This window comes from Macrobrachium rosenbergii, chromosome 21, assembly GCF_040412425.1.
Source record: "Macrobrachium rosenbergii isolate ZJJX-2024 chromosome 21, ASM4041242v1, whole genome shotgun sequence".
NCBI classification, from domain to species: Eukaryota; Metazoa; Arthropoda; class Malacostraca; order Decapoda; family Palaemonidae; genus Macrobrachium; species Macrobrachium rosenbergii.
In genome coordinates, this window is record NC_089761.1 from 12,879,315 (window position 1) to 12,893,828 (window position 14,514).

At 43.2% G+C, this 14,514-nt stretch overlaps 1 protein-coding gene across 1 annotated transcript in view; it reads right to left on the minus strand.

Annotated features, from left to right (window-relative positions):
• LOC136849680 (TBC1 domain family member 2B-like) overlaps nucleotides 1-14,514 on the minus strand; it is a 546,715-nt gene that overhangs the window by 315,598 nt on the left and 216,603 nt on the right. The window contains 1 exon segment of the mRNA XM_067123026.1: nucleotides 13,184-13,312. Within this exon segment, the coding sequence (XP_066979127.1) occupies nucleotides 13,184-13,312 (129 nt within the window).

The window sequence follows — 14,514 nt, forward strand, 5'->3', positions numbered from 1 at the left end:
AGGACAAACAGAGAACCAAGACATGCCAAAGGGAAAGGAAAAGTCTGATGAACCCAGGTCATCCACAACTGGAAGAGAGCCATCAATGAGAAGAGACTAACGTACACATGCCCACCAATCCAGCCACTCCAGTTAGGGTGATATCCCTTGCAAAAAGAATAAGAAACAAAAGACACAATATACCAATAGATGACTGATGGAACAGGGAGACAGGCAACAACCCTGGATAAATCTCCAAGCGTGAAAAGAAAGTACTGAGACCTGAACTTCCTTGAGCAAGATCAACACCACCAACACAATATTCCATCATCAACCTAAAGGGCAGCACCTTGAAGACGATACAAATTGTCCATGAAAGAGATCAGCAAACTTAGGGAGGATCTTCACATTCTAAATAGGTCAAGCAGTTGACTCTGAACAAGCAGGAAAGGAAACATTCAAGAGACAGCAGACACTGCAACAAATGAGTGCCAGGGCAACATTCTGATGAGAGAAGAAAAAACCCAAAGCACAACCAGGTTACAGGAAGGACTCAAGGTGACACCTCCCTTGGAGGCAGCACAAGATTTAACAGTGTTGAGGAACAGGTGGCTCAACTGCAAGAAAACAAAAGATTACAGAGACCCTCCCCTATAGGACTCCAGGAACTCCAGGGCAGGGGGGCAAGGGGCTGCTTTAAGGGCAATGACAGCAGATACTCTACAGTAAAACTGCTATTCCATGAAGAGTTGCAAATTAGGGCAGAGAGCAGAGACCTGGAAGATGAAAATGACATTTTTATAATAAAATGAAGTTTTATATATACTTACCCAGTAATTACATTAGCTAGGGTTTCACTTGCCTCGGCAGCTTAAATTAAAAAATTTGCGGGTTAGCGCTTCAGTTTAGTGCAGGTGACTGGTCTTGCCCACTAACAAGAGTATCAGGAACTACTCAGCAAACATTCGTCATTACTTTTATCCTTTATGTTCATGCGCGGGGAGGAGGGAAAACTCCGTCCGTAATTACTGGGTAAGTATATATAAAACTTCATCTTAATATAAAAATGTCATTTGTATATATGCAACTTACCCAGTAATTACATTAGCTGATTCCACATTGAAAGGTGGTGGGGAATCATGGACAAATTCGGATCCCAACCATTAATTCATGTAATGATTTGAGATAATAGATAAGTTGCCAGCATTGGATACAATGCTTGTAGTTCCTTGTTAATTAAGAGAGCCTGCAGTATAGAACTGCCTCTGGTTGTTGCTCAATTTAACCTTTAGCAGCGTGGCAGCAAAGCCAGGAGCGCTTCTACTGAAGTGGGACTCTTCGCAGCGAAGGAGTACTCTGATGGCTGACAAAGTATAAAATTAAGCTTTGCGACAAAGGTGTACACCGATGGCCAACAAAGCATACATAATTGCCCTTGCCCTGGGTGCAGTACCAATAAAAACAACCAGATATGACTGTCACTTGCACCAAAATACAGACCATGACCCATTCACATACAGTGATGGGTGCTCCAGGTAAATTGTAAACTCTGGCTCTCACAAGTCTTGGCACCTTATTACAAGGTGAATATATAGTAGGAGAGAATCCTATGCTTCCTTCTACGATGCCATGCCAGTTACTAATAATGATCGCAAGGTACTGCAAGAATCTAACACTGTTTAAACTTTCCTCGAAAAGCGAGTAGTGAAGATCGATTACACTTCCCAAAGGACAATTGTCGAATAGAATCCAGGGGCATACAGTGCCTGAAAGCTAAGGAGGTAGAAGCTGTTCTGACATCCTTAGCCTCCCTAAAAAGGAGCAAAATGCTTTCCTACTTCTCAGAGTGTCTCGGAGAAGGTTGATTACAGACTGGATGTCTGGGGCACAGAGTGCCTGAGAGCTATGAGGGGAGGTTGTGCTGATGTGTCTAGCTTCCACTAAAAGTAGGCCAATAGCTCTCCAGAAACTAAGAGTGGCTTCAGAAAAAACAAGTCCATTCACAAGAGAGGACCATAGGTTCTTAGACGGAGGGTGCTAGAACATTAAAGGTCATGAAAAAACCTCCTATGCTTCCAGTCCTGCTCAGGTCATACTGTAAAACTCCAACAGAAAACGAGCTTCCAACTCTTCTCCAGAGCCAAGGATGCAGGAGAGTTGGCGTTAGACCACAGGAAGCTGGCACCGGGTGTACTGAGCTGGTACCAGGCTGCTGTGGGTGGGGCCAGCAGAACTGGTCATCAGCTAACTAATTGGCTGGGAGCTGGTGGGTGCTCCTAGAAGCTCGGGGTAGAGCATGCACCCGGCTGTAGCTGGCGCCAGCTGAGGTGACAGTCAGATGAGGAAAAAACAACTCGGGTCGTAGTATTGTTTGCATGTACCGCTATTGTCTTGTTGTGTACCTGCGTCACAAAATGTTGTAGACCTAGATGCATCACCTTCAACTCCATCACATTCATATGCATCTCTTTCTCCTCCGAAGACCACTTCCCCGAGACTTCCAGATTCCCCAGAAGCGCTCCCCAACCTACATCCGACGCGTCGGAAAAGAAGTCTAGGTCGGGGCTCACATGAGCGAGCAACTTCCCTTCCGAAAGTCTTTCTGTGGACCTCCATCACCGCAGATCCTCCTTTATTTCTGAAGTTATCGGAAAGACATGGCTGTCCTGATGAGCTTTCCAATCCCAGCAAGCTCTTAAATAAAACTGGAGAGGTCTCATGTGAAGTCTTCCTAGTCTTATGAATTGCTCCAGAGAAGCCAACATCCCCAAGAGACTCATCCACTGGGTGGCGGAGCAAGAACGAAGCAATAACAAGAGGTCTACCTTCCTCAGACAGTCTTCCACTCTTCTGAGTGACGGAGAAGCGTGCAAACTCAGAGAGTCCATCAGAACTCCCAAATAATCTTCTGAGTAAGTGATCAAATTAGCCAATCGTCCAGATATAGCGAGATCCTCACTCCCGCTAAATGTAGCCAACCTGCCAACACTTGAGTGAAGACTTGCAGGGCCATCGAGAGACCGAAACAAAGAGCCCGAATTTGAAAGATCTGGTCCTCGAAAATGAAACATAGGCATTTCCTCGAATCCGGGTGAGCTGGAATATGGAAATAAGTGTCCTGCATGTCCAGGGATATCTGCATTTTTCACTAATTCAATTGCCTTTTTGTTCAGAAGAAGAGGACACTTCCTTCAACAAGGCCAAATACTTTTCCTAGCCGATGGAGTAAGCCGTCAATACGACAGGAGTGTTGGTCAATGGCGGATTCTCCTTGAAGGGGATAGAGTATCCCTCTTTTAAAACTTTGACTACCCACTGATCCGCTCCTCTTTTGCTCCATCTCTCCCAAAAGAGACGAAGCCTGACCCCCACAGGAGCATGAAAGACTAAGTCCTCACTTGCGAGAGGAAGACCTTGAGGAAACAAATGCTGTTTATCCAGAGGGAAAAATAGGAGGGCCGATTTCTGTGGGATCGAAACACCCTTCGCTGTAAACAAGACCCACAGTTCGCGCTTCTTCAGGACGCCCATGGCATACAGGGCAGCTACTTCATGCGATCCATCTCTGACGGCTCTATCTGTGCAAGAGAGAAAATTCTCCAGGTCTGTGGCTTCAGCACACAAGGAAGGAGATTCTTGAAGCTTCTTGGCAACTGCTCCCAAACACCAGTTGAGGAAACTCAACACCTCGAAGGCCTTAAAAATACTCTTCAACAGGTGATCCATCTCCTGAGCTGAAAAGAACATTTTCGCCGATGCGAGAGCCGATCTCCATCCCGAGTCAATGAGTGCAGAAAAGTCCCCCTGGGAGGAGGCAGGCAGTCCCTGGGAAGGAGTTTCTCCCGTTGCATACAACAAGTACTGCCTATGTGAGAGATGAGAGGGGGGAACACTAAAACAGGCCCTTCCTTGATCTCTCTTGTCAGAAAGCCATTCATCTACTTGGCAAAGAGCTTTCTTCGAAGATTTAGAAAGAACCATCTTAGGAAGACTAGTTGAATCCACAGGCTGATAGCTCATCATGTAAGATGAGCCTCGAGAATAAGGAGAGGAAGGAGTGAAAAAATCCGGTAACTGCTGAAGAAGGCACTTGAGTGCTGCATACGGTGTAAAAGACATATCCTGCTCCTCTTCTTCCTCAACAGAAGAAATCAGAGATGTTATTTAATCTGATCCAGGGGCAGTCTGCGCTGTAGGTTTCTGTAAAAGATGAAGGACATTATCCAGTTTTTTGTTGCAAAGGTTCGAGTGTTGGGTCCAAAGCAGAAGAAGGCTTGTCCGAAACTGCAGAGCACTTGGAAACTTGGTGAGGTTCGAGCGCTATCGGAAGTTCAGCAACTTCAGGGCGCTCCGACGAAAGAGAACATCTGACCCTCTCAGGGCGCTTGGCCATATCAGGGCGCTGGGCCGCATCAGGGCGCTTGGCTGCAACAGGGCGCCTGGTTGCTACAGGACACTTGTCTGCTTCTATAGAGGGATGGATAAATTTGTTTGTATTTAGCATTTCCCAACGTTCTGTGTGAGAGAGAGAGAGAGAGAGAGAGAGAGAGAGAGAGAGAGAGAGAGAGAGAGAGAGAGAGAGAGAGAGAGAGAGAGAGAGAGTAATTGTCGTTAGTGAGTGCTTCGGTTGTTGGAAGAGGGATGAGGTCGTTAGTTTGTTTACGGCGCTGTCTGTCTGTGGAATATGTGAAGGATTTTTCGGTTTTTGAGTGAGTCTTGAGTCAGAGCCAGTGCCGGTCAGTTGTTTGGTCTTGGACAGTTTTTTTGTGTGCTTTTTGAGAGTTGTTGGTTTTTCTTGTTAGTGTGCTGTTCTTGTTGTGTATATAGTTCTATCTTCTTTTTTTTATGTTTCCTTGTTTTGTTTGTGTGGTTTTGGGTGCTGTGTTGGCGACCGTGGACGCCTTACTCCATCTTCCAGCAACTGAGGATCAGGGTGAGTGTTGTGTACTGTTTTTTGTGGTTTTGAATTCCACCACATAATATTTAACGCCCAACGTGGGGCTGTTGTATAATTGCTGTTAGGATTGTTTGTGGTGGGTAGAGTGAGAGTAAGAGGTCAGGATGAGTGAGATAGAGAAACTGAGAGAGGAACTCCGGGTGGCTAGGGAACTCCAGGGTAGGCTGGAGGAGGAGAATGGGAGGCTGAGGAGTGAGAATGAGGAGTTGAGGAGTCAGTTGGAGGAGATGGGGGTAATGCTAAGGAGTGCAAAAGAAGAAATGAAAGGGGAGATGAAAGAGTCAGAAGAGAGGATGGATAAAAAGTTGGAGGGAATGATGAAAGGTGTGGAAGAAATGGTGAAAGGTATGTTCAAGGGTGTTTTTGGAGAAGGGGCTGTTGGAGGCAGGTTCTCTGGAACGTGTGAAAGGGCAAGAGAGAAAGAAAAGGAGGAAGAAGTGAATGGAAGCGTGAGTGATGAAAGTGATGTGGAAATAGGAAGTAAGAAACGAGAGAATGAGAGGCAGGGTAAGGAAAAGGGAATGAAAAGCAAGGGAAGGAACAGAGGGAAAGTAAGGATAAGTCAGGGGAAGAAAAAGGGAAGAAGGGAAAAGAAAAGGAAACTGGTAAGAAGGTTAAGGAAGTGGGAAAGGCAGGAAAGAAGGGAGACGGTAAAAATAGTACTGATAGTGAGGTGGATGGAGGTGAAAGGATAAAAGTGGATAAAAAGAAGGGGAAGAAGAGTGTAATGAGTAAGATGAATGTAAGTGCGGAAGTGGACTCTTTGTATTCAGAAGAGGGTATGAAAGGACAGAGTGAAAGTAGCGAAAGTGAGAGTGAAAGTGAGAAAGAAGTGAGAAAGGCTATGTATGTGAGGGAGGTACCCGGGTGTAAAAGGTATAATGAGTATGGAAGTAGGGATGTGCATGATTTCTTTAGGGAGTATGAAAGGTTTTGTCAGGATAAGTATGGGGAGAGTAAGAGAGTGTGGGCACGAGAATTAGGAGAATATTTGACTGGGTTTTTGCTTGATATGTATAGGGTTATTATGAGTGTGGGAGATGTTGAGTATGACAAGGTGAAAGCTAGACTAGTTGAGCAAGCAAGGCGTATGAAAGCAAGTGTTAAGTATAAGGGGAAGAATGGATTTGATGAGGCAAGAATGAAAGCTGGGGGAAACCTTGTCACTGTATGCTTGTAGGCTGGAGACGTTGGCGAGGAAGAAGTTTGGGGATGACGGGATAGATGAATGTAAGGAGTTAGTACGAAAGTTGTTAGAGACAGTGCCAGATGGAGTGAGAGAATTTGTGAACTTGAAGCGGAAGGAGAAGAAAAGATGGACGAGTGAAAGGTTGACTTGGGGAGAAATTTTGGAAATTGTAGAAGATTATGAGCTTGACAGGGTTATAAAAGAGAGCAGAAGTGTGAGTGTAAGGGCTGGGGTAGATGAGGGAGTGCCAGAGTTTGGAAGCTTTAGGGATGCAGTGTTGAGGGGCCCAATGAGAATGGCAGATAGTGTAATAGATAGGAGTGTAACAGCAAGTAATGTGGAGGTGCCAGTGAGGATGAATGGTGGGTTTGTAAGGGAACAACGGGTTGGACGGGTTAGGGATAGTAGTGTACAAAGGGGAAGGTCAGTGAGTTGAAGTCGAGCGAAGTGTTTTAGATGTGGAAAGGAAGGACATACAAAGAATGAGTGTAGGTGGGCTTTAGGAGCGTGTTTCGGGTGTGGGCAATCAGGACATTTGGTAAGTGAGTATACGAAAGATAGGGGGGTTAAATGCTACAGGTGCGGACAGGTGGGTCATATTGCTAATGGTTGTAGGGGTACCCGAGTGAATGTAATATGTGGCAACTGTGGTAAGAATGGGCATTATGCGAGAATGTGTTCAGAACCGAGAGCGAAGTGTGTCGAATGTGGAATGGAAGGGCATGTATCAAGTGTATGTAGACGGAAGAGGGTGACTGTGACAGCAAATTCGGGAAACTGAGTGTGAAGGGGGTTCAAATGGGTGGATCCTCCAGGATGCAAGCGGTGCGTGTGATGCATGTACGTGAGGGGTTGTTGCATGAGGATCAGAAATTTGTTTTTATAGAGTATGGTAGGAAACGTAAGAAAGGGAAGAACGTAAGTGAACGGAGTGTTCGTAAGTTGTGTGATAGGGGTGTGAGTGCCAAAGTGAAAATGAGCGATAAAGCGTGTAATACGGATGAATGGGATGGTATGAATAGAACGTATAGCATATGCGGGTTTGATATAACTGAGTTGACTGAACGTGTAGGGTGAGTGAACGGTTGGAGATGAGCGAAAGTGTAAGAGTAAGAGAGCGTAGCAGTAATATACGCAGTGATTGAAAGCATGAATGAATCGTTGCAAGAATTGGAAAGGTCAATGAGCGAATGGGATGGGTTAGTTGAAGAATTGGGGAGGTATTTGGGAACGAAGTTAGAAGTATAGATGAGATTGTGGATGAAATTGAGAGTGGTAATAGTGAAGAAGATAGCGTGAATCTGAGAGAGAATGGAGGAGAAGATGTGAATTTGAATGTTGCTAGAAGAGAGAATGATTCTGAGAGAATGATTGCGTGCCCGCGAACGCGATCTAGAGGACCTGCTAGTGAGCATCCGTGGGTGTTGCGTAAGGCGATTTGAATGCAGTGTGAAAGGTGTTGGTTGGGAAATGCTAAAAGGGGGGAGAATTATAGAGGGATGAATAAATTTGTTTGTATTTAGCATTTCCCAACGTTCTGTGAGAGAGAGAGAGAGAGAGAGAGAGAGAGAGAGAGAGAGAGAGAGAGAGAGAGAGAGAGAGAGAGAGAGAGAGAGAGAGAGTGTAATTGTTGTTAGTGAGAGCTTCAGTTGTTGGAAGAGGGATGAGGGCGTTAGTTTGTTTATGGCGCTGTCTGTCTGTGGAATATGTGAAGGGATTTTTAGTTTTTGAGTGAGTCTTGAGTCAGAGCTAGTGCCGGTCAGTCGTTTGGTCTTGGACAGTTTTTTGTGTGCTTTTTGAGAGTTGTTGGTTTTTCTTGTTAGTGTGCTGTTCTTGTTGTGTATATAGTTCTATCTTCTTTTTTTTATGTTTCCTTGTTTTGTTTGTGTGGTTTTGGGTGCTGTGTTGACGACCGTGGACGCCTTACTCCATCTTCCAGCAACCGAGGATCAGGGTGAGTGTTGTGTACTGTTTTTTGTGGTTTTGAATTCCGCCACACTTCAAGGCGTTCAACATGACGTCCCACCGAAACAGGATGTTCCCAGGAAACACGGCGCTTACACGAAACCTGGAGCTGCTCACCCGGGAGGTGTAGAGAGCTAGAACCTCGCTCCCAGCACTGAGGAGAGGAGAAATAATGCTCCGGAGTGTCCCACTTGCTGCATGAAGGTTGAGGACTGAAGGAGGGCTCCCTCATTCTCTTGTAAGGGAGATGTGAGGACTGATCTTTACAAGAGAAGCGTCTCTGAGCGGGCAAGAATCCTCCATGAAACGACGAAGATGGCTCCTACAAGGCAACGCCTCTTCAGAACTTGACGAAGGCTGATGCACTTCCGAGACAACTTTCCAGGCTGTCCCTAGTTGCAACCTGGGATGCAACAGGTTGGACTAGGGAGACGACTGCCCATGGGCAGAACCCACTGACCTCACTTGGGCTACCGGTATGCCTCCTCCCAGGTAGAGGGGAGTATGGCAGTGACCTGCGCCTAGGAGAATCAGCCGATGCACTTCCGAGACGCCTTTTCAGTGGCTGTCTCTAGTCGCAACCTGGGATGCAACAGGTTGGACTGAGGAGAAGACTGCCTGTGGGCAGACCCCACTGACCTCCCTTGGGCTACCGGTATGCCTCCTCCCAGGTAGAGGGGAGTATGGCAATGACCTGCGCCTAGGAGAATCAGAGGGACAAGCAGCCTACCCGCCCACTACACATCCAGAAAGACGCCTTTCCAGGCTGTCTGTTGATACCTGGGACCGGCAACAGGCTCAACTGAGGGGGCGAATACCCATGTGTAACCCCCTGAACTCCCTTGGACTTCCAGTATGTCTCCTCCCGGTGTATGGGAGTATGACAGGGACCTTTGTCTAAGAGAATCGAGGGACGAGTAGACACCTCCTCCACTGCACAATACTTCACTATCACAAGGTTAACATCTGTTAACCTAAAACAAGACTGGCAATGGCACGAGAAGGAATTAGAGGAGCCAGGCGTGGGAGCAAGTGGATAAAATGGGCAGGAAGGTTAGCAGTGGGAGAGAGATGACTTAGATGGAGCCAGGGTACCAGTAACTGGCGCCGAATGCCCGAGAGCGAACGCCAAGGCGCCAGATAGTGAGGCCCGAGCGCCCGACGCAGGCGCCAAGCGCCTGAAAGCTGGCACCAAGCGTTCTGCAGTTGGCAGCCGTCGAGCCACTAGCTCAAGCAGGCGCCGAGCATCCTGCAGTTGGCGGCCATCGAGCCAGTAGCTTGAGCAGGCTCCGAGTGTTCTGCAGTTGGCGGCCGTCGAGCCAGCAGCTCAAGCAGGCTCCGAGTGTTCTGCAGTTGGCAGCCATCGAGCCAGTAGCTCGAGCAGGAGAGCGCTACTGGGCGCTCATAGAAGGAGCTAAAAATATGTAACTCTTCACGATTCCTGTCATCCTCTGAAAGCATGTTGTAAACAAAACAATGAGCACAATTCTCTCCCGCTGTATTCCTGCCCTTACACTTTTCAATTCTCTGCAAAGGAAAGTGTAATATGATGTTCAACTAATTTTTTAAGAATAAATTTATGAAGTACACCAAGTACCATTATACAGATATCACAATTCCTTTAACATACATATCTCAATACTCATCAAACATTATTTGAGACTTGCTGGTGCATTTCATTCTCAAAAAATCTTTCCAGAGCAAATACAAGGTTACGTTTATTACACTACTCGGTAAAGGAAAGTTAACCTTTACGGACCAAGATGAAGTACACATCTCAATTCCTGTCACATGTTTGAGATTTACAATTATGCCTTTCAAAATTGAAAATATTGACTGGGTAGATAACGCAACATTAATATTTTATGCTAAAGAAGAGGCAGTGAACGCAAAACTGTAAGTTTCTTTACAAAGGCAATTCAGTTTGGTAGCACACACATTATAAGCTATTCGGAAAAGGAAAATAACTTTTAAAGACCAAGACGAACTACACACAGTATCATCATACATACAAGTCTCATATTCTAATTAAGACTGAGACTTGCAGATAAGAAACAAACTCATGTTACTGGTTTGGCAACGAACACAATGTTTGCATTCATTGGTAAAGGCGAAACCATCGGTTAAACTATGCTGTCGGTAGTTAAACAACTGATTATGAGTTCATTACTGTTGTGAAATATGACAAATTAAACAAAACAATCAAAAACTGCCCTGCATGCTGTAAGCTTGAAGGCTCTCGAAATCGGCGATAAAACATCACCAAAATCCGGTCTCTGACCGGCAACTTTAAGAACAAAGCTGACAAAATACCCTCCATGTTGACTTGAGCATCGGCAGAAATGTAATGACGTATGTTTGCCGAGTAGTTTCTGATACTCTTGTTAGTGGGCGAGACCAGTCACCTGCGCTAAACTGAAGCGCTAATCCGCGAATTTTTTAATTTAAGCTGCCGAGGCAAGAGAAACTCTAGCTAATGTAATTACTGGGTAAGTTGTATATATAAAAACTCAGGGTAAAAAAGAAAGGGAGTCATAAGACAGCATCAAAGAAGTGGGAATCACTGCCACCATTAGTGAAACAGCAAGCAAACTGAAGTGATGAGGTCTGAGTTCCTGAGATAGAAGAATCAACTCTTCAACATCCTCTGACAGGAAAACTTACCATTAAAAAGAGAAACATTCATAATGTTCCAAGACCACTTGGTTCAGAGATTGAATGCAGATCCAGTCAGACAAATGTTCCCACACTGTCTGGTTTGAGGACTGAATATGAGTCAAATCAGGCAAGAGGACAAGGATATATCACTTGTACAAAAAGCCCAGTGCAGCCCAACCTCACTTCTGGCAGTGACGGGAAGTTTGTAAGGAGAAAGAAATGTGAGTGAGGGGACAAAACCCATAAGATGGAAGGTAACACTGAACAATCTTCACAGGAAGGGAGGTAACATCAGGATGAAACACGTCCTGGGCAAGACTCAAGAAACTCAGATGGGAATACCATGCTACCAAAGATGCAGAGACTGGAAGCACCAACCATCAAACACTGCATTACAAACATCCCCCAACATGAAGGAAAAACAGAATTCTTGCATAAGAACATTACTAAGAGTGACCTGAAGAACTGTAGTCCATACCACCCTGTGAAAAGATGACACCTACGCATGATTACGATAACATTCTTACCCAAATGTTAGCAGCAGGAGAAAATGCAACAGCAGCATAAAAAAAAATAAAATTTACTTACAGACAGAAATGGAGCTCATTAAATCATTACTGCAAACAAAAATAACTTTTAATACATAAAAAGAATACTTTATGAATTTGAAAAAAAGAATATTCTCAGCTTGAGCATTCTTATTTTCAAGTGATGACCCAAAATTCTGCATTATACCCTGTTTGAAAAATGCATCCATACTGACTCCAAAATTATTCAATAGGTATATTAAGGATAATAGTCTTCCCTAAAAGGGCTAGCACATGCAGGGGAAAGGTCAACAACAATAAAAAAAGTAAATGTCAAAAAAGAGATACAACAAGCATCAACCATCACTGACAAAATAGAAACAAATATTAGTTAATACATAAAAGGAAAAATATTTTCTGAAAGTCAAAGGATTGAGTTCAGTAATCATAAATAAAGATAGCATTCTTCCTTAAAGGTTAGCAAAAGTGGGAAAAGTGCAATAATAAAAAGCATACATTCACTACGGAAAAATAACAGTAGGGATAAATATAACAATGAACGGACTACTAGGCAACCATTACCATAAAATGAAATTCATTTGAAAATCCATGCCTAAGCTGTAGTGCACCTTGCTCTTCCCATAATCTGCTACTGCTTGTCCAATGCCACTCATTTATTATTACAGTATTATTAGTGCATTTTCACCTCACCTAATTTTTGTGATGTTTGATGCCTGTAGTTTCTTGAGTTACTTGCCTTTTTGTGTGCTCTGGTTTGTAACTATCTAGGTGCTGCAGCATTACTGTGGGCAGCCTCAAATATTTAGCCTCTCCCACACCCTTGGCTGTCACAGGGTTCTTGACCCTACTGTACTCTCCTGCACCTGTGAATCCTTGTGCTCCTCTTATCCTACTCATGTCCCATTACTTGTGGCCCCCTTTAGTGCTTATAGTCCAGTATCATACATAAACATGCAAAAAAATTTAAGCTAAAACCTGGGAAACTAGGCACATTACTGTATTGGAATGTAGTAATGAAAATCTTTGCTAAGGGCTACACAAGAGCAAGAGTTAGGTAAACAGGCCAATTCAGGATCCAAACTGAATTTAAAAAGAGCTTGTGAATACCAAATGTGAGAGAGCACATACTAATACAGACACAGTGACATGACAAGATGACACACACACACACACACACACACACACTAAAGTAAAATAGCACAAAGAGGAAAAAACTCACTAAAAAGTTGGAAAGAACTCAGTGTACACTTGAGATGCAGTGTGCACCAGTGCAATTGAAGGTATACAGAAAAATGAGAGATGTTTCGGGCCTACAATGGATTACGGACTAGGATGTATGTAAGAACCTTTCTTCTTTCAACTCTCTATGTTGGTTAACTTGGGTCCATTTTACAAGGAATAAGGCAAATTATGACCAATGGGTTTCTGAATGACAAATCTAAGTAATAAACAGCAATGATATCTATATATTTCCCTGAATAACATTCACTTCAATCTATGGTAAGACTGTCAAGAGGGTAGCCTACTTGTAAGCTGGGAACTATCAGTACTGTATTATGCTTGTCATCTGTATTAACAATATCTATTATAATATAAACTTTCCTCTTTCATTTTCCTGGACAAACAACACGAGACATACACACACACTGCATATCATCCCCATAAGCAGATGCAACTTACAGCAACTCATTCACTCCAGTAATTTGTAAAAAAAACTGAAATAATGAACTGCCATTTACTTACATGATAACAGAAAGTGATACACATGTCATAGCATAAACCAGGAGAGAAGACCAATACCAAATGAGTTGAATTCCTTGCAAAACAAAGGACTGAATCTGCATGTGAGTGTTTTACAGTCATAACAGCTTCCAAGCTCTAACTAACCTGCTTCGCGGCAGGGTCAAGAGTTGCTGTTGATGCTCGTCGAGCTAACAAATCTTGGTAATAATTTGATGGAACTGCTGCTTTCAATGGAGCCACCTGAGCATCGATCAGCAGTCGCCAAACTTTACCCTAAAAAGTAAGGACCCCTAAATAATGTTACAGAATTTCAAATAACCAAAGTGCTCTTGCACCACAACACTACAGGAACAATATCAGCTTTATAATATTTAATGCACAGTAGTCCTTCAATTATCAACAATAATACATTCAAGGCCCTCATGGATATTGAAAATTTGTTGGTACAGTACAAAAAACACTATAGATGTAACACGGCAATTTTGTAACCAAAACAACTCGAAGTAAACTGCACAGTCTGTATAAAAAATAAATAAAAAACAACAGCATATAAAGCTTATAAAAGATTAATATTGAAATTCTCTCTCTCTCTCAAAACTGCTTACATGGACCATACTTGGAAAACCTTGTTTTGTACTGAGAATATCTCAGAGAGAGAAAGAGAAAGGCACTTGTAATTTACCCCAACATCATGCATACATGTACATATACTACACATGAACACACACACACACATATTATGTATATGCATAAACACGCTGATTTTATAATGAACAAATAGCTACCATTTTGTACTGCATTTTTGTACCTCCACATTACAAAGTTAATAAACATTACAAAATTATTACAGGAATATTGTTCTTTATTTTGTATGGCATACTAGAGCTTAAGCCATCATACTTCAGTGGTTGAAACCTTTGATAAATATGAAATGAACTATATCTACTCATTAATAGTATTATATTAATCACATTCCATTAATGGATATTAACTTTAGTATGTACAGTACAGTACTATGTAATTCAATCTAAACTGAATAAGTTCAGTTCATTTTTTTAAAAATCTGACTGCACTCCTGTAGGCAATCTTATTCATATCTGTTTGTTTACTACCTCTCTTGTATTGTGCAGAATTATTTTATTCCAAGTTAATACTGTCCCTTGATTACATGTGATTCATACAATTGTGTTTATCAATAAACATATTGCACTGCCTGTTACCCAATGATATATGACTGCCAAAGCTGAAGTATTATGAAGTATTTTGGATGATGTTCTCCCTCCATTGTTCCTCCACTCAAATGCAATTATCCTCGTCTATCCCCCCAACAATACCCCTTTTTCAGTGTGCTATATGAACTGTTAACAGCATATTACTGGATTGGTTTTTACTCCCTGCACAGTGCTGCAAACCAAACAGAAGGCTTTTCATTTATTTTTAATCACTGTGTCTCTATCCATGTATATTCTGAGGGG